Source organism: Mustela nivalis (assembly GCF_964662115.1).
Source record: "Mustela nivalis genome assembly, chromosome: 14".
Classification (NCBI taxonomy): domain Eukaryota; kingdom Metazoa; phylum Chordata; class Mammalia; order Carnivora; family Mustelidae; genus Mustela; species Mustela nivalis.
In genome coordinates this window covers 877607-898659 of record NC_139033.1, presented here as the reverse complement: position 1 = coordinate 898659, position 21053 = coordinate 877607, and the positions used below count along the sequence as shown (strand labels likewise).

The window sequence follows — 21053 nt, the reverse complement described above, 5'->3', positions numbered from 1 at the left end:
TTAAAGATTTATTTATTTGACACAGAAAGAGAGATCACAAGTAGGCAGAGAGGGGGGGGGCATGGGCGGGGCGGTAAGCAGACTCCCCGCTGAGCAGAGAGCCAGATGCAGGACTCTATCCCAAGACCCTGCGATCATGACCTAAGCAGAAGGCAGAGGCTTAACCCACTCAGGCGCCTCAAAATTATTTCTAGATTTCAATTTCTAACAGCCTAACTATACTTAGTTATAACCCACCTAAACAAAAGCTTTCAGGAATTTTTAAGCATACCAAAGGGTCCTGAGGCCTAAAACTTTGAGCTAAAACCGAGCTAAAACATTGATTTCTTTCCTAAAGCAGGTGCAATCACCTGCTCCAGAGTTGGGGAGAATGATTAAAAGGGAGTGCAAATCTCTCTGGCTCTAAGATTCTAGAAGCTGTGTTGTCCAAAGTGGTAGCCACTGCCCACATGCGGCTACTGAACGCATGAAAAGCACTTGGTTCAAATCGAGATGTACTTTGTACAAAAAAAAAAAAAAAAAAAAAAAAAAAGTAAATGATCTCTTTTTTTTTTAAGTTTTTCTAAAAACTTTTATAAAGAAATGACAATATTTTGGACATAGCGGGTCAAGTAAAAGGTATTGTTAATATTAATTTCATTTTTTTTTAACGTGGCTATTAGAAAATGTGGCCTCCGTTATATTTCTACGGGACAGCGCTATTCTGGAGGCAGACTTGGCTGCCAATCTTGTTTCCACCACTTATCAACTACTTCCTATCTCCTGTAAAGTATGGGTCACATTAGGGCTTTAAGCTTGAATGGGACGAATGCATGTGACGTACTTAGCAATGCATGTAAGTAAACGGTAAGCTCGGTGGCTATCATGGAAGGCCTCGCGCTCTCTGGTGATGCGGTCAGAGATGGTGATGCGGTCAGAGATGGTCCTGCGTGCTCATTAAAGGCCTTTCCTCCGCGACCTATTTACACTCCGACGACAATAACAACTAAGGGTGGCCGAGGCCTGATCCCGCTTTCGGGCGGGCCTGCCCTCTTTATAACTAAAAAAATTAAAATGGTCCCAGGAGCTGGAAGTGGGACATTTAAAATGCACGGAGCCAAAGCACAAGTTGAACACCCAGCGGGCCTGAGTCACAGGGCCTCCCTTGGTAACCGACGCTGACGCCGGTTGCTAAGCGGGGAACGGGGAAAACAAGGATGTGGTCCGTCGGCTCTTGTTCTCCGGCGGCAGCTGCTTCCGGTTTTCAGGGGAGCCAGTCCTTCGTCCTACCTTCCCCAGAGGAGCTGGGACCACGGCTGCAGGTTCCGCCGCCTCGGGAACCTTCCGAGCCCTCGGTCCAGCGCGGAGGTAGTGGCGGGGGCGGCGGCGGGTCTCTGGCGCGCCCGCGATGCTGAGCACCCGGGCTCAGGCGGCGATGACCGCGGCGGACCGGGCCATCCAGCGCTTCCTGCGGACCGGGGCGGCCGTCAGGTGAGCCTTGGGGGGCGGGGCGGCCGGAGAGGCCGGGGCCAGGGTCCCCAGCCTGGGCCTGCGGCGGCCTTTCACGGCGCTAGCAGGAGCAAGCATTCCGGAGGTTCTGCGTTGGGCTCGGTTGGAGGCCCAGGCCCCGAAGCGGGACCGCGGATGAGCCTCCAGGCCCTCCATTTCTTCGGCAACGCCAATTCTGTCAGCCCTCCCCAGTGCTGTTAGCGCCCCAAATTCTCAGTGCCCTGCCCCCCACCTGCCATATCATCCTCCAATCCTGTCCTTGTCCCCGGAACTTCCAGACACCCTCAGGCTTGTCAAAGCCTCGAATTCTGCCAGTGGCCCTCAGACCTTTCAGTGCCGCCGCGCAGGCCTTCCAGGACCCCTTAATCCTTTCAGGGTACACCCAGTCCTTTTGGGCTCCCCAGTCTTGTCGTGCCCTGAGCCGCCAGCGTTCCCCAGTCTTGCCAAGCTCCCCAGTCCTGCCGTGGTTCTCACAGCCCTGCAAAGCCACCCAGGTGTGCTAGCCCTTACCCCATTTTGTCAGTACCCCTATTCCTGTCATCCTCCATCCCCCAGTCAAGCCAGGGATCCCTTATTCAATGTGGGTCTTCAGTCTGATTTGTGAATCTCTGTCTTGCAAGGGTCCCAGAACTCCTTAACCTGTAAAGGCTTCCAGTTCTGTTAAGGTCTCCCATTCCTGCTAGAACCCCACAGTAGTATGGGCCCCCAGTCATGTCAGGGCCCCTCTTTCCCTTCTTTTCTTCATCCTCCCATGGGCTCCAGTCTTGAGAGCTGAACACTGCGTCCGCATTACTGACCCTAAATGACTGAGACCTGTTGCTCAGCCTAGCTTCTTTCCTCTGGAACTGGAGCAGGTTTAAAGAGCTTATTATGCCAGTGCTGGGAGCCCTCAATGGCTGTCCTGTCCAGTGCCCCCATTCTGTAGGTGGGAAACGGGCCTTAAGACGGTTTTGCCTGTGGCCTACAGCTGACCTCACAGTAGAGCTGGGGGAAAAGACAGATCTTTTTACTCCTAGACCCCACTGCTCTCCTGTGTTGTCGTTTTGCAGAGGGATGGGGGTTTCCAGAGTCACCAAATTTCACTGGATTTTTTTGTCCATACCTTGCTGAGGACCTGGGCAAGTCCTCTCTCCCATCCGTTAGGACTCTCTGTCCTTCAGTTTCCCTCAGGAGGTTTGTGGTTTTAAGCACACACTTGGCATGAATTCAGTTCAATGCTGCCTCACTCACTTTGACCAAGTTGGCTGCACTCTAACCTGAAAATTAAGATGATAGGGGCACGTGGGTGGCTCATTCGGTTAAGCATCTGGCTTCAGCCCAGGTCCTGATCTCAGGGTCCTGGGATCGAGCCCAGCATCGGGCTCTCTGCTCAGCAGGGGAATTTGCTTCTCCCTCTCCTTCTTCCCTTTCCCCTGCTCTTGCTCTCTCTAAAGTAAATAAAAATCTTAAAAAAAGAAAAGAAAAGAAAGATGATAATAGAACCTACCTCTGTGGGATTGTTTTTAGGATGAGATAAGATTGTCACAGTGCCTGGCATAGAGTATGCATCCTTAAATATTAGTGTTTGCTTAAGAAATTTAAAGCAGTTGTAAAGTGCTTTAGAATTTCAGTAATGGTTCTTTTAACTTTTCCAGGCACTTTTGTTAATACACCTGTTGTGTGGAAGTCAGCACAATACAGCACTAAGAAATTCAAGAATAACTTTGCCGAATGCAGTTGAGATGGTTAATACTTAGTAATTGTAGTAGCTAATGTTTGTTAAGCCCTCATCTTTGCCTCATATGCCCTAGCGCCCGTGAAGCAGGTCTCTTGGTCGTATAGGTGACAGAGCTGAGCCTGAGAAGGGAAAATGATGCCCTAAGGAAGAGCAGAGCCTTAATTGAACCAGATTAAGACAACTCCCCTTTCTTTTTCTTCTTCTTCTTCTTTTCTTAAAGATTTTATTTATGAGAGAGACAGTGAGAGAGGGAACACAAGCTCCTGAACAGGGAGCCTGATGCGGGGCTTGATCCCAGGGCCCTGGGATCATGACCTGAGCCAAAGACAGACGCTTAACGACTGAGTCACCCAGGCGCCTGCAACTCCCCTTTTTTAACCAAGTTCTGTGTGCATTCTCTTGACTTTGTTCCAGAGAACAAAGATTTATTTGGAATTCAGTTATCAGTTATGTGTCATATTAGTTATGATATTAGGAAGATGTTGGTTGTTGTAGACAGAGTTACTGGTAACACTAGTGACTCTGTCTTGAGTTAATGTTGACTGAGCTGAGCTCCAAAGGGTGTTCATCTGCATACATTGGAATAAGAATATATCATACACATATACATATCAAACACATCTGTCCAAGTATATATAGCATATATAGATATTCACCCACATGTTGTTTGTCTTATTTGTTGGAAATACATAACTTTGTATAAAAACTTTTAAATTGCTTAAGTGTCTTTGTGGTAAGAGAATAACTTCATTGCTTAAGCCTCAAGTTAAGACATTTTTAATTTAGTAAAGATTTAGAAGATCATTTATACTATTGTATGCCTCCTTCCTGTTTAATAATCTTTTTTTCTTTAAGTTTTTTTTTTTTTTTTAAATTTATGAGAGACAGAGAGATAGACAGAGGGAGAAGCAGCTTCCCCCCTGAGCAGGGAGCCCGATGCAGGATTTGATCCCAGGACACTGGGATCATGACCTGAGCCGAAGGCAGGTGCTTAACCACCTGAGCCACCCAGGCTCCCCTCCCTGTTGATTTCTAAAAGATAGATTCATTTCTATATGTTTTCTCCAGTGTGTAATCATCCAGTAAATACTATTAGGAACCTCTTAGGTGCCAGGCATGATCTAGAGACTTGGGGTATATAAAACAGACAAAGATCCCTGCCCCCAGGGACTTTGCTCTCCAGTGAGGGACACAGACAATAACTGTAGTTAATAAGTCAAGGTGATAAAAAGAAAATGCAGAACTGGGTAGAAGGGACCAGCAGTGCAGGTTCTCACTGTTGGTTAGAAGTGCAGGGGAGGGGAGAGAGAGAGAGCCATGCAGTGATCCGGGGAGCGGGGAGAGCATTCCAGGCAAAGGCCCTGACATAGCCAATGTGGTGCCAGCATGGGAGGCAGAGTAAGGGGAAAACCTGAGATCCCCCTCTGAGTGAGACGGGGCTTCTGTGACCTGCCTTAGGCTTTAAATCCTCGTGTCTGAACATGCTGAGTTTCAAGACATAACCCTGTACTGTATGAGAATGTTTAGCTTGAACATTAGGTGTTTAGTGGGTCAGTCGGTTATTATGATTAAATGTTATTTCTTTGTACCTGTATCTGTATTTACACGTGCTGCGTTTGGGATGCGGGAAGACGGTAAACTTATTTTCCTTTTTAGATATAAAGTCATGAAGAACTGGGGTGTTATAGGTGGAATTGCTGCTGCCCTTGCTGCAGGCATCTATGTGATTTGGGGTCCTATTACAGAAAGAAAGAAGCGTAGAAAAGGTAAGAATGAGGTTATCGCATCATAGTCCGTAGACTTAACCCAAGCCCTTACTGTCCCAAAACAGTACAAAAAGAGGAGGGCAGTTTTTGTTCTCTCGTATCTCCAGTTTTGGACATTGCTTCCTTTTAAGCAGAAATTATTTTTAATGACTCATTGTTTTAGACCCTATTGTGCAAAGATTTCTGTTCCTTCCCCTCCAAAATCTTGAGTTTGAGACATGCTCTGTAATGAAAAAGTTCACGTGGCTTAATTGTCTAACTGTTCTTCCTCTGGTGCCTGTGTTGTTCAGTAGTACAGCTGACCGATTGTGTGACACGTTTGTGGTTTCACTGACTAGCTGCTAGTCAGCTAGTAAGAGTTGCCAGCTACCATCTTTAATACAAAATTCTATTTCCTTATTTTGAAATGTGCCCCCTTTTGTAAATGCTACTCTACTTATGTTGCTTAAAATTCAGCTACAACAAGCAAACAAAAAAAAAGGATCGGTATAGCAAAATGTTGATCATTGTTAAATCGGGGGGGTGGTTATGATTGGAGTTGATTATATAGCCTCTTGTTTTATGCCTGTGTAAAAGAGAACCTTCGTAATAAAAAGTTTTTTGAAAAAAGTTATGAGAACCTTCATAATAAAAAGTTTTTTGAAAAGATTTAAGCAGAAAAGGGAAGTATGTCAAATTTTGTGGATCTCATTGCAGAAAGACTGATCAGAATTTCTCTGGTCGTATCTTTCGCACTGATTATAAGAACAAAATCATTGTTTTGGGGAACAACAAAAGAACAATTGTTTTCTTCTGTTCTGATGTTGCTTTCTTATCAAAGGAGAGAGAGAATGAGAGAAAGATGTTACGAAGTGTTTTGTACAAGCTGTGCCAGACACTGTGGTGGCGGTCAAAAGTAACCCATGACAGGGGATATGTCCTTCTGTTGCTTACAGTCTTCTGAAGGAGCAGCACTAGGACCAGGCCTTGGTACAAACAGAATGCCTGGCCCCCTGATGGATAAGGACTTCCTGAGATTGGGATTTTTGGTGTCAGGTTCCAGTGCAAAAACCCTGGCTCCCAAGTGGGAGAGAAAGAGTTGGTCCAGTGTGATGTGCTTTTCTCTTCTTTCCCCCACGTTTTTCAGGGCTGGTACCTGGCCTTGTCAACTTAGGGAACACCTGCTTCATGAACTCCCTGCTGCAAGGCCTGTCTGCCTGCCCCGCTTTCATCAAGTGGCTGGAAGAGTTTACCACCCAGTACACCCGGGATCAGAAGGAGGCTCCCCCCCACCAGTATTTATCCTTAACGCTGTTGCACCTCCTCAAAGGTATCTACTCGGGAACTTCAAGGGGATAGTGTGCCTTTTGAAAGCAGCAGCCCTGAGGGCAGGCAGAGGGTTAATAGCTTCTGTGTGAAACACAGATCATCATGGAAAAAGAAAACCAAAAAACACTGTGGGTGCAGTAGATACAAATAGTTATTAAAAAAAAAAAAATTAAAGATGTAACCATTTGTTTTTGAAAATTGTCAGTGTATTAACAGCTTTTTAGGGAAGAGAACAAATCCACTGCCACTTAAGCATTTTGGTTGTAAGAAGTACTCTGGCTTATTAAAGTTTAGAAAAAAGAAGTGTCTTAGACTAAGCGATAAGGTAGTTCACAGAAGAAATAGTACAGACTGTATTTAGGTAGATGGGAAGAGTATCTAACAGACACTCAGATATGCAACTTGGCTGTCATCAAAGATATAGAAATAACCTTAACAGTGAAGTTATCATTGTGCTGCCTGTCAGCAAAGACTGAAAACTCCACAGACCTGCCCAGCTGTTGGACAACATGTTCACATGTGCTGGTGGCAGGGCGACATAGGGCCAGCTTTATGGAGAGCAGCTTGGAACGACACGGTACTAGCTTGCAAAGAGTCTAGTACCATCTGACCTGGGAATTCCATTGACCATGATTGACACTAGCCTGAAATGGAGTTGTAAGAGCCCACGAGCTCCGGAGTGGCTGACTAGGGGTGCTGAGCCAAGGGAGTCACTGTTATACAGGCTTCACATGGGTTTGAAGAGGTCACCCGTCCACCTTCATTTTTTTTTTTTTTTTTAAGATTTTATTTATTTATTTGACAGAGATCACAAGTAGATGGAGAGGCAGGCAGAGAGAGACAGAGAGAGAGAGAGAGAGAAGCAGGCTCCCTGCCGAGCAGAGAGCCTGATGTGGGACTCAATCCCAGGATCCTGAGACCATGACCTGAGCTGAAGGCAGTGGCTTTAACCCACTGAGCCACCCAGGCGCCCTCCACCTTCATTTTTAAACCAGCTTTTTGCCTGTATAACTAATTTTTCCTCCCATAACATCTCTTCACATCCTGAGGACATTCCACAGAACACAATTGGGGAAATGCTGGGATGTGTGCAAAGATTTCCCAACACCTGGTTACAAAGGAAAGCAGGGGAGGGGGTCCCACAGGAGAATGATTAAGCAGTCACTGGAATATTATGTAGCCATTATGAATTCATCTTTGCCAAGTGTTTTTTGTTGTTGATGTTTTTAATGTGGGACAGGCATAGGCTATAATGTTAAGTTTAAAAGAGCGGTGTTCGAAGTATGTTGTATTTGACTTCAGCAAAGCAAAGATTTCCACAGATAGAGGCTGGACAGGAAAACACCAAAACATTCACCTTGGCAGTTTTGGTCTTGTGCAGCTGACAGTTTGGAAACCTTAAAACAACTGTATTTCTTTTTTTTTTTTTTAATTATTATTATTCTGTTTAAAAATTTTTTTTTTAATTTTATTAGTATATGATGTATTACTAGCTCCAGGGGTACAGGTCTGTGAACCATCAGGCTTACACACTTCACAGCACTCACCATAGCACATACCCTCCCCAATGTCTATAACTCAACCATCCTCTCCCTACCCCCCTCCCCCCAGCAACCCTCAGTTTGTTTTGTGAGATTAAGAGTCTCTTATAACAACCGTATTTCTAAAGCTCTCAACAGTAAGCATATATCCCTCTCACAGTCAGGAAAAAAACTGGATTTAGAAAACACTCGGTTCACTGTTGCTTTGCAGAGATGTGTTCCCAGGTGATCTCAGCTTGACACGGAAAGCGAGTTCTGCTCTTCTGTATCACAGGCAATTTGAAAGTAATTTCTTCTGCTCTCCTGTTGTAAGCAAGTACCATCCCAGAGCGGAAAGCTGAAATGTGGGCAGTACAACACAGGTTGAGTTCTCTCCCAGCATGACCGCTGGTCTTCCCTCTTCACATGCGTGACCCAGGGCTGGGAACTGGAGCCGTGCTCCACCTAGAGTCTAGGCTCCCTTCCCTGTCTCTGCTTTTCAGGGTCGTTTATTTTGGGTCTTAGAGATAATTTTTAATTTCACAAGTAACGCTTGAATACACTCTGCTGCTAAAATTTAAAGCATCACACATAAAGTCACAGTTCCCCTTTATCACTGCCCTGCTCCCATTCCCCTCATTTCTTTCCAAAGAAAAATACAAATGTATCCTTCCAGACCATTTTCTGTGTACTTAAATATGCTTCTAAGCACCCGTAGAAATTATATATTGTTATGTTTATGTTTTTTCATAACCAAATAGCATAATGGTGCAAGAGTGTCTGTTTTAGCACACATAGCCCTACCTCATTCGTTTTTTTCTCTTTGTGAGTTTATCGGGCTTATATCTTCTGTGGGTTGCCTGCTCATTCCCACTGGCCACTTTTTAAAAATTATGGTAAAATATCCATAACATAAAGCAGGTACCATCTTAACCATTTTTAAGTGCATGTTTGGGTAGCATTTTGAGTACCTTTGCCTTGCTGGGTAACCGAACCCACTCTTCTCTTCACCAGAACTTTTCCATCATCCTGTCCTGAAACTGTGTCTATTAAGCAGTGACTTCCCATTCTCCTTAGTCCCCCAGATCCTGGAAGCCACAGTCGTACTTTCTGTCTATGAGTTTGATTCTGTATCTCCCAGAGTGGAATCCTACAGTGTTTGTCCTCGTGCTTCTGGCTTATTTCACTCAGCATCATGTCCTTGAGGTTCATCCACGCTGTAGTGTGGGGCAGAATTCCATTCCTGTTTAAGGCTTCAGAGGAATAATACCCCATTGTGTGTACATGTGGCATTTTGTTTGTCCATTCATAAGTCAAGGGACATTTGTGTGGTTCCCCCACTGGCTACTGTGAATAATTCTTCTGTGAGCATGGCTGTACAGATTTCTATTGATGTCCCTGCTCCTAATTCTTTTGGGGTCTATACCTAGAAGTGGAATTACTAGATCAGGTGGAAATTCTGTTTAATTCTTTTGAGGACTTGTCATGCTGTTTTCCAGGGCAGATGCACCATTTTGCCTTCCCCTGACAGTGCACGCAGCGCTCTAACTCTCCACATCCTCGCCAACACTTGTTATTGTCTGTCTTTTTGACAGTAGCAGTCTTGGGTGTGAGGCGATCATCTCGTTGTGGTTTTTGATCTGCATCCCTACTGAGAAGTATTGTTGAGCAGGAGTTTTCCTGTGTTTCTCGCCATTTGTATAGTTGTGTTTTTTGTGTTTGTTTTCATTTTGTAAATGTCTACTCCAGTCCCTTCTCCATTTTTGAATTGGGTTGTCTGTGTTTTTATTGTTATGTCTTAGGTACTCTTAATATGTTCTGGATATCGGTCCCTTATACGTGCGATTTGCAAACCTCGTTCACTTTCACAGTTGCACAGTATCCATAAGATACTATTATTTAGCTATTTGTTTGCCTCCGGGGCCTTGTTGTCATAAACGGGCTACAGTGAATGTTCTTATTTGCGCCCATAGTGCATACAAGCCTTTGTTTCCCTAGCATAGATCCTGAGAGAGATACTAGGATATGAATTGTAGGATATGAAAAGTCGTAGATACTGCCAAATCGTCCCACAGCATTTTGGGCAAAATTAGGCTAAAGGGGACAGTAAAATTTTCCTTTGGAGGAAAAAAGCCAACTGACAGGCTACACTGAGGAGTGTAGGAGGAGAAAGGGAAGTACAGTTGCCTTCTGAAAAGGCTCCCTTTGTTCTGGAGGATAAAAGTCTGACACCAGGATAGATCTGCCCTGGTAAGACAGGCCTCAGGACTTAGCACTGGCTACTGGGCTGCTGCTGCTCCCCACGTTACCCCCCAGAGGCACCACCACATTCAGATCCAGATGGAGGTTGCTCAGAACCTCCCAAGTCAGAGCCTGAAGTAGTCAAAGGAATGTCTCAAGTTCACCAACAGCAGATCAAAGAGAAGAAATAGGCTAGCTTCGTTTTCCCAGAGTTAATTGCATTTGGGAAGCTGCCCTGAGGTGGCAGGCCCCAGTATTTTTTTTTTTTAAGATTTTATTTATTTATTTGACAGAGATCACAAACAGGCAGAGAGAGAGGAGAAAGCAGTCTCCCCGCGGAGCAGAGAGCCCGATGTAGGGCTCGATCCCAGGACCCTGGGATCATGACCAGAGCCAAAGGCAGAGGCCCTACCCACTGAGCCACCCAGACGCCCCTGGCCCCAGTATTTTTATCTTCCATACTCTAGCAGTCGTGGTCCAGTGAAATATACTGTGGAGGGGGCCAGCAAGATCAGGAAATCAGCAAACTATGGTGTGCCGACCATGTCTGCCCCACTGCGTGCTTTCGTCAATAAAGTTTTATTGAAACATTCGTGCCCATTTACTTGCTCTTTATGGCTGCCGGGATGCTATGATAGCAGAGTTGAGTAGCTGCTGCAGAGCTCGCAAAGCCAAAAATGTCTTTTGTCTGACCCTTGACAACATTTGCCAATCCTTGATCTAGCTGTAACTATAATGTAAACTCATAAGCCCATCACACTTGTGTTTTTGTTCATTAGGCTTGATTCCTACTTATGACTGAAAAGTAAACTCAGGGGCACCTGATTGGCTCAGTCGGTTGAGTGTCTGGTTCTTGATCTTAGCTCAGGTCTTGATCTCACGGTCATTAGTTCAAGCCCCGTGTTGGGCTCTACACTGGCCCTGGAGCCTACATGAAAGAAAGAAAAGTAAACCCCACAGCAGTCCCCTTCAGGCTGCCACATATGGCTTGGTGCTTTACCGTGATAATCAGAAACTCCAGGGCGGACAGACATAAGCGAAGGCCCTGTGGCCTCAGAGAGAGTCCAATAGAGGCGAGTCAAGCATTGAGTGTGGCTTGGACTAGATGAAATGTTTAAGGGCCTTGCTGCCCTCAGAGTTGTGAGTTAAAACCATTTCATTCAGTAGAAATCTTACAACAGTTTATATCGAGACAGTAATTCAAAAAGCTGAAGCAGGTTTCTTCATTTAAATGCTACAGGCTCATGAAAAAATCACATTCACTCAGGAAACACACAGTGCCTAACAGCCCTCTAAGCCTTGGGTAAAGCTACAGAGAGGAATAATGAAAGAGCTGTAATTCCAAGGTGAATTTTACAGTGAGATGCTTAATTAGCTTTGATATGTTGTGGGGGGTACATTTCCTGGTTTGTTGTTTCGCCAGAGAATCTAACAATTGCCTTTCTGCTTTCCAGCTCTGTCCTGCCAAGAAGTCACCGACGATGAGGTCTTAGATGCAAGCTGCTTGTTGGATGTCTTAAGAATGTACAGATGGCAGATCTCTTCCTTTGAAGAACAGGTGAACACCCCATTCAAAGTCCTGCCCACTCACGCACGCATTGGGGCCTGTGCTAGCAATGAGGGTTGAAAACCAGCCTCGATGCTGCGGCATGAGGAATAAATGCCAGTGTTGAGCTTGCACTTGCCTCGCCTGAGTGTACATTTCTCTGGCAGTTTAGTATTCTGGGACCAGATCATGAACTTTGTTCCTGTTCTCGTGGTCAGGAAAAAGACCGCTGTTTTGGTTTTGTTTTTGTTTTCCCAGTGGGTGGAAGGTTCACAGGATAGGGTTTGAACAGTTGCCAAAGAGCGAGCCTCTGTTTGGTCCTTGAGTGACTTTGCACTTGATTACCTGGGTCCTTTGGAGAGCAGCAAGCAGGTGGCTTTACCGTAGAAGCAGAGAGAGATTCAGGTGAGACCCTTTTTTGAACCACATCCTCATTTAAAAAAAAAAAAATCTGTTTTTAGAGGCTAGATTAATTGAAGTGGCCCCCGGCCTTGAGCAGGTGTACTGGGAAACCCCAGGGCCTTCCTCCAGCCCCTCGGACCCGTTTTTGCACAACTACAGATTCACTGCCCTTTTTGGTCCTGGCCACCGTCGTCGTCCTCAGAGTGCTAGTCTGGACAGTGAGTCTGGCCGAAGCTGAGATGGTGAAGTTGTAGGGACAGGTCATCTACCGTCCTCCCTGGCCACATTCCTGGCTGGCTTCGGCCAGCTCTGTGTTGGGTGCTCCTGCCTCCGCTGTCCAGACAGCAGACCTGAGAAATGGGAGATGGCCTTTAGGCCCCCAAAAGGGTAGGCTGGGAGTGAAAAGCATTTAAAAATGCTGGAAAGTGAAGTGGGAAGCCTTTCCAGCTCCCCTTATTTTTAAAGACTACCTCTGTTTCCATCCTAGGCTGAAGCCAAGCAGGTGTTCCTTTTTAAACACAGTGTTGATGGTTTCAACTCTCTTACAGTGTGTCTCGATGAATCCCTTGTCTATTGAAATGTTTTTCCATTTAGAAAATGCGTACTAAATCCTCCTCTGGTAGCTGACAGGATTTAGCCTCGTTTTCCTCTCCCTAAACTGAGTGAGTGACTGCGATTTAGTCCCAAGGACATCAGGTCCTTTGTCTAAGTCCTGCTCTTCTGTCAAGGACCCGCCGATGTCCCCATTCCTCTTGGGAAGTGTTTCCAGCAGCTTCAGCCTGCAGTCATCACCGAGCCACTCAGTGCTGTGGTGTGCTTGGAAAGAGGCAGGTGTGGTTGGCCATCGGCCTCCTCCTGCCTGGCCTGGGGCCTGTGCGCCTCTTCATCATCACTGATCTGGTCAGTCAGCGGCAGACTCGCACTCCCACCCACTTTTTGGAACTAGAGCTGTGGGGGACATATCGGGCCAGGTGCTGGACTCGTGTGACTTCTCTGCATTCATCCCCATGGCACACCTGTAAGGACTCACTGTTACTGTCCCCATCTTGCCGAGGAGAACACTGAGGTTCAGAGAATCCCAGAGTTACACAGCTGTTGTGCCGCTTCCAGTCGGCTGACGAGAGAAGAATTAGGCACAAACAAGTCAGCTGCAAAAGACTGGGAGCAGGGGACAACAGTCAAAAAGGACTGCTGCCACGAGCAACTCCACAGTCTCACTTTTATTAGATAGAAAACAATAGCCAACAGAAGGATTGATGAAGGTCACACGTTAGTCACGTCTTGCAGGCCAGCAAGGAGGAGGGTAAGGTTTATAGTTAACCAAGCACATTCAAAGGACTCATCTAACTAACAACGGGCACTTCTGGGAAGAGAAAGGAGCGACAACGAAAAAGGGAAGCAGGCAGTTTTCGTTCCACCCTGAGCTGACCGGGCGTTCCCGGGTGCTCGGGTGCTCGGCTTCCCTGAAGCAGGCGGCGTTCCGCCCTGAGCGAGCCGGGCATCCCCAGCTGCCCAGCTTCACGGTCGTACATCATCCTTCTCCCCAAAGACCTGTTGTCAGTATCAGTGTTTCTTAAGGCCATATCTAAATGTGCTTGGCCACTAGTAAAATCCTCCAGAGGTTACAGTTTAAGTGACAAATTGTTCCGAGGGGCAGCAGCACTGTTGAAGTGGCAGAGGCAGGATTTGGGCCACTCTGGTGCAGAAGTGCACAGCGAAGCTACCCTCTGCTTCAAGACATTCCTTGTCTCAAGGCCAAGTAGTTCCTTGGCCAACAGGGATAGAATAGGGTGTGGGTCTGACTCCACCCTATCTTGGGATTCTTCTATTTGGTGAACCCCTGCTCCTACTTCAGATGCCTTGTCCGCGAGCCTCCCTGGAAGAGCCAGTCCACCTTCAGGCTTAGCGCTGCTGCTAGATCACTAGCTAGGCTGCCCCATCTACCCCTGGGTTGTGAGTCCCTCCACAGCCTTGCCTCATTTATGTTTGAACCTCCCATCACTCTCTTGCTGACTGCTGTCCTAGCCTGGGAGGGATTCATGGATACACGCGGCAGATGTTTGTGGAATGCCTGCTTCAGTTGGGGCCTGTTGAGGGCCTGGGGTCGTGGTGGCGAATGGGACTTGCTGGGCTCCTGCTCGCAGGGAGTTCATATTCTAGCAGAGGACTGTGGATAGTAAAGAGGTCATTTCAAGATCCACTAACAAGAAGAAAAGTGTGCTGATGTGCCAGTGTGAGCTGGGGGGCCTAGAGCTGGGGATGGGGGGGAGAGAAACAGTGCAGAGACTCCCTTAGGTAGCGAAGGCTCTTCTGGAGACGTGAGGTTTTTGCTGAGACCTGAAGTCTGAAAATGAGGGAGGCCTGTGAGGAGCTTCAGACAGGACCTCGAAGGGTGAGAGGATACCACGTTTGGGGAAGGGCAAGGGGGCCAGCATGGCTGCGGCCAGGGGCGGGAGGGCAGTCGCGGGGAGGGGCTCAGACAGCAGCAAGGGGCAGATTGTGTGGGCCCCCGGGTGCCCTGGGCCAGAGTTGGGCTTCTGTTCTGTGTGTGGTGGGGAGCCACTGGCGGCCTGGAACAGGGACTGCTATGCCCTGGTCTGTGTTTGAACAAGACGTGCTATACCAGGGAGACCGTAGTGGGGCAGAGGGAGCAGACAGGAAAGTCAGGAGGCCGTTGCAGGCATCCAGGCTGCTGATGGCCTGGCTCAGATTGGGGTTGAGGCAGGGGAGACAGAGTCCTCTGAAATTTGGGGTGTGTGTTGGAGGTAGAGGACCCCCCCCCCCCACCAGCTGCACCAGCAGAAGGTGGAAGGGGAAGGCTTGTGTCAGGGAGGGGCCTTGCAGGAGGGTCTCCTTCAGGACATGCCTTTCCAGCAGAAATTTGAAGGATGAGAAGGAGGCAACTGTGTGAAGATGGGGCGGGAAGAGCAGGCCCTTCGATGGGAACGTGTGTGCTGGCTCACCATTGAAAGCCGAAGAATAAAGACATCTACCTCTTAAAAGATCACCCTGGTGACCGCAGGGGGAGCACAGCTCTCCGTGCCTCCAGAATTCCGGGGAGGAGAGACCTGCCCATCCCTGAAGAGCCAGGGATGGTTTTGGCTTTTGGGGAGAGCAGCCCCCTGCCATATGATAAACAGTTCCATGTCCAGGTGTGTGCCCCAAAGAACTGGAAGCCAGACTCTGGCGGATACTCGTGCACCCATATGCATAGCTGTACTATCCACGACCACTGAAGGTCGAAGCAGCTCCATGTCCATCAGCGTAGGAACAGATACACAAGATGTGGGTGGGGGTGCACGCACACGTGTGTACATGTGCACACATGCAATAGAATATATATGCCTATATGTGCTTAGGTATTTATATACACACACAAAGGAATATTACTCAACTTTATGAAGGAAGGAGATGCTGACACAGTCTACACCGTGGGTGAGCCTCACAGACTTCGAGTTCAGTGGAGCCAGTCATGGAAGGACAAACACTATGATTCCTTGTGCAAGTTCCCACAAGGAGCCAAACTGCTGGACATAGAGGTGGCCACCAGGGAGGGGGTGGGGTCAGAATTATATGGGGACAGAGTTTCGGTTGGGAAAGCTAGATGAGTTATGCTGATGGTCACACAACAGTGTGAGTGTGCTTCACCCCACAGGGCTGTGTGCCTAAAAACAGGCTCAGAGGGCAGCTTGGATGTCGCATGTATGCTTTACCACAGTAAAGCAGTCCAGTGGAGTGGAGGTCAGGGCCTTGTTGACAAAGCTGAAACAGGCTCAGAGACAGCTGGTGTGAAGGCAGCCTCCCCAGCCCCAGCTCGCTCTCCTCTCTCCCCTTGGACCCCTTAGTTGAGGGCCTTTGGGGTGAAAATGTCTGGGATATAAAGTTCCATTTAATAGGCTGAAGCTTGAGAAGGTGGAAAGCAATTCTGCCCTCTTAGCTGCAGGATTCTGCCTGGCGGTGCACCCAGGGCCCTGTCGGGCGTCTCTGAAGCTGCTTTGCCCTTTGACAGGATGCCCACGAGTTATTCCATGTCATTACCTCATCCCTGGAAGACGAGCGGGACCGGCAGCCCCGGGTCACCCATTTGTTTGATGTGCATTCCCTGGAGGTAAGCCCGTAGTAGTTCCAAGACGTGTGTGTGGTTTGTGCCTGTTTCACGGGGATGGATAGGGAACGCAAGTAGAGTCCTTGTACGACTCTAAACTCGGAAGTAAGTCTCAGTAAAAATCAAGAGTGGGCGTGGGCTGGGGGATTGTCTTTAGCTGCAACCTTTGCAGTTGGTGACTTTGGTTAGGGGTGTCAGGGCTCTTTAAAATGATTTCATTACTGCAATTTGTCTTGGCTTGGAGAAGAAAAGGTATTTTTCCCTCTATTTAATGCAGGGAACAAGGAGCCACAGGAATGCTAAATGAATCCTCATTTCCCTGGTACATGATAAATATTAGGGAGTTGATAAAAGTTAACTAATAAAGGAGTAGGGAGGAATGTTCCAGAGACAGGAAATGTGTTTTCCATTTAATGAAAGATTGGGTATGGTTACCAGCCAGAGAGACTCATTAGGGCTTCTATTAGGATCTCTAGTTAAAAACTGGGTTTAAGTGGTGCAACCAGCAGGGAAACTTGCAAGCTTTAGGAGCAGGGTGAGGGGGAATAAAAGGGATCGCAGCTGGATTTTCAGTCTGTTTTTTTTCTTTTTTCCCCTATAGCAGCAGCCAGAAATAACTCCTAAACAAATAACCTGCCGCACAAGAGGTAATCATTCCCCTTGAACTAGAACATGTAAGATGGGTACTTTTGAGATGTGACAGTGATTTGCTTGTTTAAAACAACAGCTTTTTTCTGGGGACATCCAGTCCAGCTGGAACTGTGTGTACTTGCAGAGGAGTTTGGGTTTTACAGACAGCTCTACCTTGTTCCCTTGGGCCATCTTGAATTGTTCCCTCACACCTTGCTGTTTTACGCCTGGAAAAAAAAGCAACGGATTTATTTCTACTTCCAACAAGGGTTTCCTTTTACCTTCTTGAACTGATCTCATGAGAAGCTCCTTAAGCTGAAACTGCCATGTCCTCAGCAGGTGATCACAGTCCTCGTTAGGAGGAGATTGTTTTTTTCTTAAGACCTAAACTTAAGGGGGAAAAAAGAAAAAGACATGTGAATTCTGTTATGCATCACTAGTAATAACAGTGACTATCTTTTCAGGCCCAAACTGTGTGCTGCGCCCTATAGCGTCTCATTTAAGCCTCACAGCAGTGGTATGAAGTTGATCGTGGGGATAATGAGTTAATAATTGTCCCCATTTCCAGTGAACCAAGGTTCACAGAGATGAAGTGACTTCCTGAGTCATAAAACTAATGAGAAGCAAAGCCAGGACAGAGCCCAGGGCTGCCTGACTGTAGGGCATGTGTTTCTGACTAGCCTACCATACTGTTGATTACTTCATCTCCCATCTTATTAAAAAAAAAAAAAAAAAAATTCCAGTTTTTCAGAACTTGCTTACTCTGATGATTTTTGGAAGTTTATCTCACTTTCTGGAGTATTCTGTCATGGTGTCCTTCCTTGGACATCTAAACATCCTTCCTTGGACATCTAAACATCTTAAATATCTAATAAATACATTATTCAATACCAGTTCCTTTTTTAAATTTAATTTTGTTTCAAGTCTTTATTTAAATTCAAGTTAGCTAACATATAGTACAAATTCCTTTTTTAAATGGGCTATACCCATTATATAGAAACCACATCGAAGGACTTGCGTAAATTTTCCTGTGAATGGGATGGGTTGTCTTTTTGATGGAAGTCCATAAGGAAAGCTCTTTCAGTTTACTTTTCAGGAACATTTATTTCAAAGAGGGAGTTGCTACCAAATACTAAAAAGGCTGGTGGGTTTTGAGGTTGGTGCCAAGGTGGCACACAGCAAGACATGTTCTGTGTTCCAGGCTCACCTCACCCCACGTCCAATCACTGGAAATCTCAGCATCCTTTCCATGGAAGGCTGACGAGCAACATGGTCTGCAAACACTGTGAACACCAGGTAAATACAGTACCAGTGCTTGCTGTTTTCTGGAGAGGTTTTCTTTCAACTCAAGACTTGGGAAGCATCTGTAGAGTGTGGACTGATGTTGGTAGATGGCGTTTGTGGTCGCCTGGCTCTGCTTACTTCCTGGATAGACCGCCTCCCTTTACTCAGTGCCCGCATGTCCTTTGACCCTCCTTGACATCTTCTGCACTGAGAGGAGCAGACCTGAGTCTTGAGGTTGGGTCTACACTGACAGTAGACAACAGATTCTGTTGTTCGGTGGGGTTTGGGTTTTGTTTTGTTTTTTGACCTTTTTTTTTTTTTTTTTTTTTTGTAAAGATTTTATTTATTTGCGAGAGAGAGAGAGAGAAAGCATGAGAGAGGGGAAGGTCAGAGGGAGAAGCAGACTCCCTGCGGAGCTGGGAGCCTGATGCGGGACTCAATCTTGGGACTCTGGGCTCCTGACCTGAGCCAAAGGCAGTGGCCCAACCAACTGAGCCACTCAGTGCCCTAATTTTGACATTTTTAATGTAACTTTTTATTAGGAAAGTTTCCAACATAAATACAAAAATAGAGAATTGTGTAACTATCATCTCAATCAATTTTAGGATATCTTCAGCCTCCCTACCTCCTGGCAAAAGAACCCCCTGTACCCATTAGCAGTTACTCTCCATTTCCCCCACTCTTCTAGCCTTAGGCGACTACTAACCCACTTTCGGTCCCTGTAGTTGTGTATTCTGGATATTTCATATGCATGCAATCATACAATACTTGGTTCTTGACTGGCTTCTTTCACTCAGCATCATGACTTTCTTTCATTCCATTAACATGGTGAATTGCAGTGATTGTTTTTTCTAAGGTTAAACTAGCTTTGTATTTCTGGAATGAACACTTTACTGTGAGTACTTTGTGTCTATGTCTCTGAGGACTATCAGTCTTACAGTTTTCTCGTCATGTCTTGTCAGGTTTTGTTACGGGGATCATACTACCCTCATAACGTGAGTGGGGAAGTGTTCCTTCCCCCATTTCCTGAAAGACTTTGGTTAAGATCGGTATTATTTCTTCCTTAAATTAAATCTTCCTTAAATCTGCTAGAATTATCCATTTCTTTTTCTTTTTTTAGTTTTATTTTTGCAGAATTTCGTATAAGACTTTGCTGTTAGGTACATAGACATTTACTAATGATGAGTTGACTCTCACTGTCTTGATAAAATGTCCCTTTTTCTCTCTGGTAAATATTTTATCTTTGTCCTGGAGTCTATATTGTCTGATTAATTTCCATCTAAGTACTGTTTCTTCCCCTTTTTTTTTGTAATTTAATTAATTTATTTATTGGAGAGAGCGCGGGGGGCGTGGGGGTGGGAGTGGGCAGATGGAGAGGCACAGACAGTCTCTCCAGCAGACTCCGCTGAGCGTGGTGCCTGAGGCAGGGCTCAACCTCACAACCCCGAGGTCATGACCTGAAATGAAATCAAGAGTTAGGCGCCCCTAACTAGGGTTTTTATAGGATATCTCTTTCTGTTGTCTTACTTTTGATCCAACTTGGGCCTGCACTATCCTCCACCTAGATCTTCCCCTTCGTCTCCCTGCATGGTGAAACGGTAAGTCAGCGGTGACTTCGGCAGGGGCGCCCACGTGCCTGCCTTGCTTTCTTCCAGCTCGTCACTTGAAAGCGCTGTTCTCTTGCCTTCTGGCCTCCAGCTTTTCGGACGCGTTCCCAGCATCATTCACGTTGTCCTCCTTTACGTGACATCTCGTTTTCTCTCTCTGCCAGCTTGTAAGATTTTCTCGCTACTTTTGAGCTTCGGCAGTTTGTCCGCCCTGTGCCTAGGTATCATTTTCTTTGTATTTGTTTGGAATTTGCTGAATCTCATAATTCTGTACCTTTTATGGTTTTCACCAAATTTGTACATTTGGGGGGCCATTATTTTTTCCCAAAACGTTATGTGTACCCCATTCTCTCCTCATTGGTCCACTTGGTATTGTTTCACAACTCACTGAGGCTTGGTTCACTTATCTTCAACCTCTTTCCTACACATCCTTCAAATTGGGTAAGTCTGTGGACTTATCTTCAAGTTCATAGCCTCTGCTCTGTCTTCACTCTGCTTGTCCAGCAAACATTTCTTCCTTCCTTCCTTTCTTTCTTTCAAGATTTTACTGATTTATGAGAGAGGGAACATGAGAGCAAGCACCAGAAAGGCAGAGAGAATGGGAGAAGCGAACTCCCCACTGAGCAGGGAGCCCGATGCGGGGCTCGATCCCAGGACCCAGAGATCATGACCCAAACTGAAGGCAGAGGCTTAACCCACTGAGCCACCCAGGCGCCCCTCAGGGAACTATTCGTTTCAGTTATTTTTCTTAGTTGTTTAATATCCATTTGGTTCTTTATAGTTTCCATTTATGTTTCCATTTATCTAAGACTCTCCATTTGTCCTCCACCAGGACTAAATAACTCTTCCTTTGTGTCTTTGAGCTTACTTGTCACAATTCTCTTTTAAGGCCCTCACGTTAATTTCAGTATCCAGGTCATCCATGGGATCCTTCACCATGGGTCATATTTTCCTTTTTGTACTGTATGTCTAGTAATTTTTTTTTGCATATTTAACATTATAGTAGAGACTTGGATTCCGTTATGTTTCTCTGAAAAATAATGAATTCTGTTCCGATGTGCAGTTGACTGGGCTGAGCTCAAAGCCAAACTGTTTTCCCCACGTCGGGCAGCAAAATCTCGGGGCAATTTTTCAGCTTCTCGCTTTAGTTTTTTGGCTAGACTCTGGGGGTTTCCCTGTGTGGGTGTGCACACTTGCGTGTCCGTGTCTTGGAACTGGGCAGGGTTTGTACATTGATCTGGGGCCTCATCCTCTCTGTGGTTGCCCTCTTTCTGGGATTTCCCCCAGCCTCTGTACCAGCCTGGGCTCTGTCTTCTGAGACCTCCATCCTGTGAGAATGCAGCTTTCTGCCACCTGATACTAAACAGCATAGGCTGGGGAGTTCCCTCAAGCAAAAAGTCACACAGTGCAAATTTCTCTATAAAGTTCCTGTTTTCCCA

The 21053-nt window shown here is 46.4% G+C and overlaps 1 protein-coding gene across 10 annotated transcripts in view; it reads left to right on the top strand.

Moving 5' to 3' along the window:
• Positions 1-1218: 1218 nt before the first annotated feature.
• Positions 1219-21053, top strand: part of USP30 (ubiquitin specific peptidase 30) — a 28499-nt gene continuing 8664 nt past the window's right edge. For 7 of the 10 annotated variants that reach the window (XR_014303057.1, XR_014303058.1, XR_014303059.1 and 4 more), the window contains exons 1-7: positions 1223-1470; positions 4862-4971; positions 6098-6280; positions 11495-11598; positions 15998-16096; positions 16695-16740; positions 17925-18019. Coding sequence is in view for 2 of the 10 variants with exons in the window: in XM_082700116.1 (XP_082556242.1) it covers positions 1388-1470; positions 4862-4971; positions 6098-6280; positions 11495-11598; positions 15998-16096; positions 16695-16740; positions 17925-18019 (720 nt within the window). In the remaining 8 variants the exon portion in view is untranslated. Of the gene's footprint in view, positions 1471-4861; positions 4972-6097; positions 6281-11494; positions 11599-15997; positions 16097-16694; positions 16741-17924; positions 18020-21053 lie in introns of all 10 variants that reach the window. The other 3 variants (XR_014303056.1, XM_082700117.1, XR_014303063.1) reach the window with 2 other exon arrangements.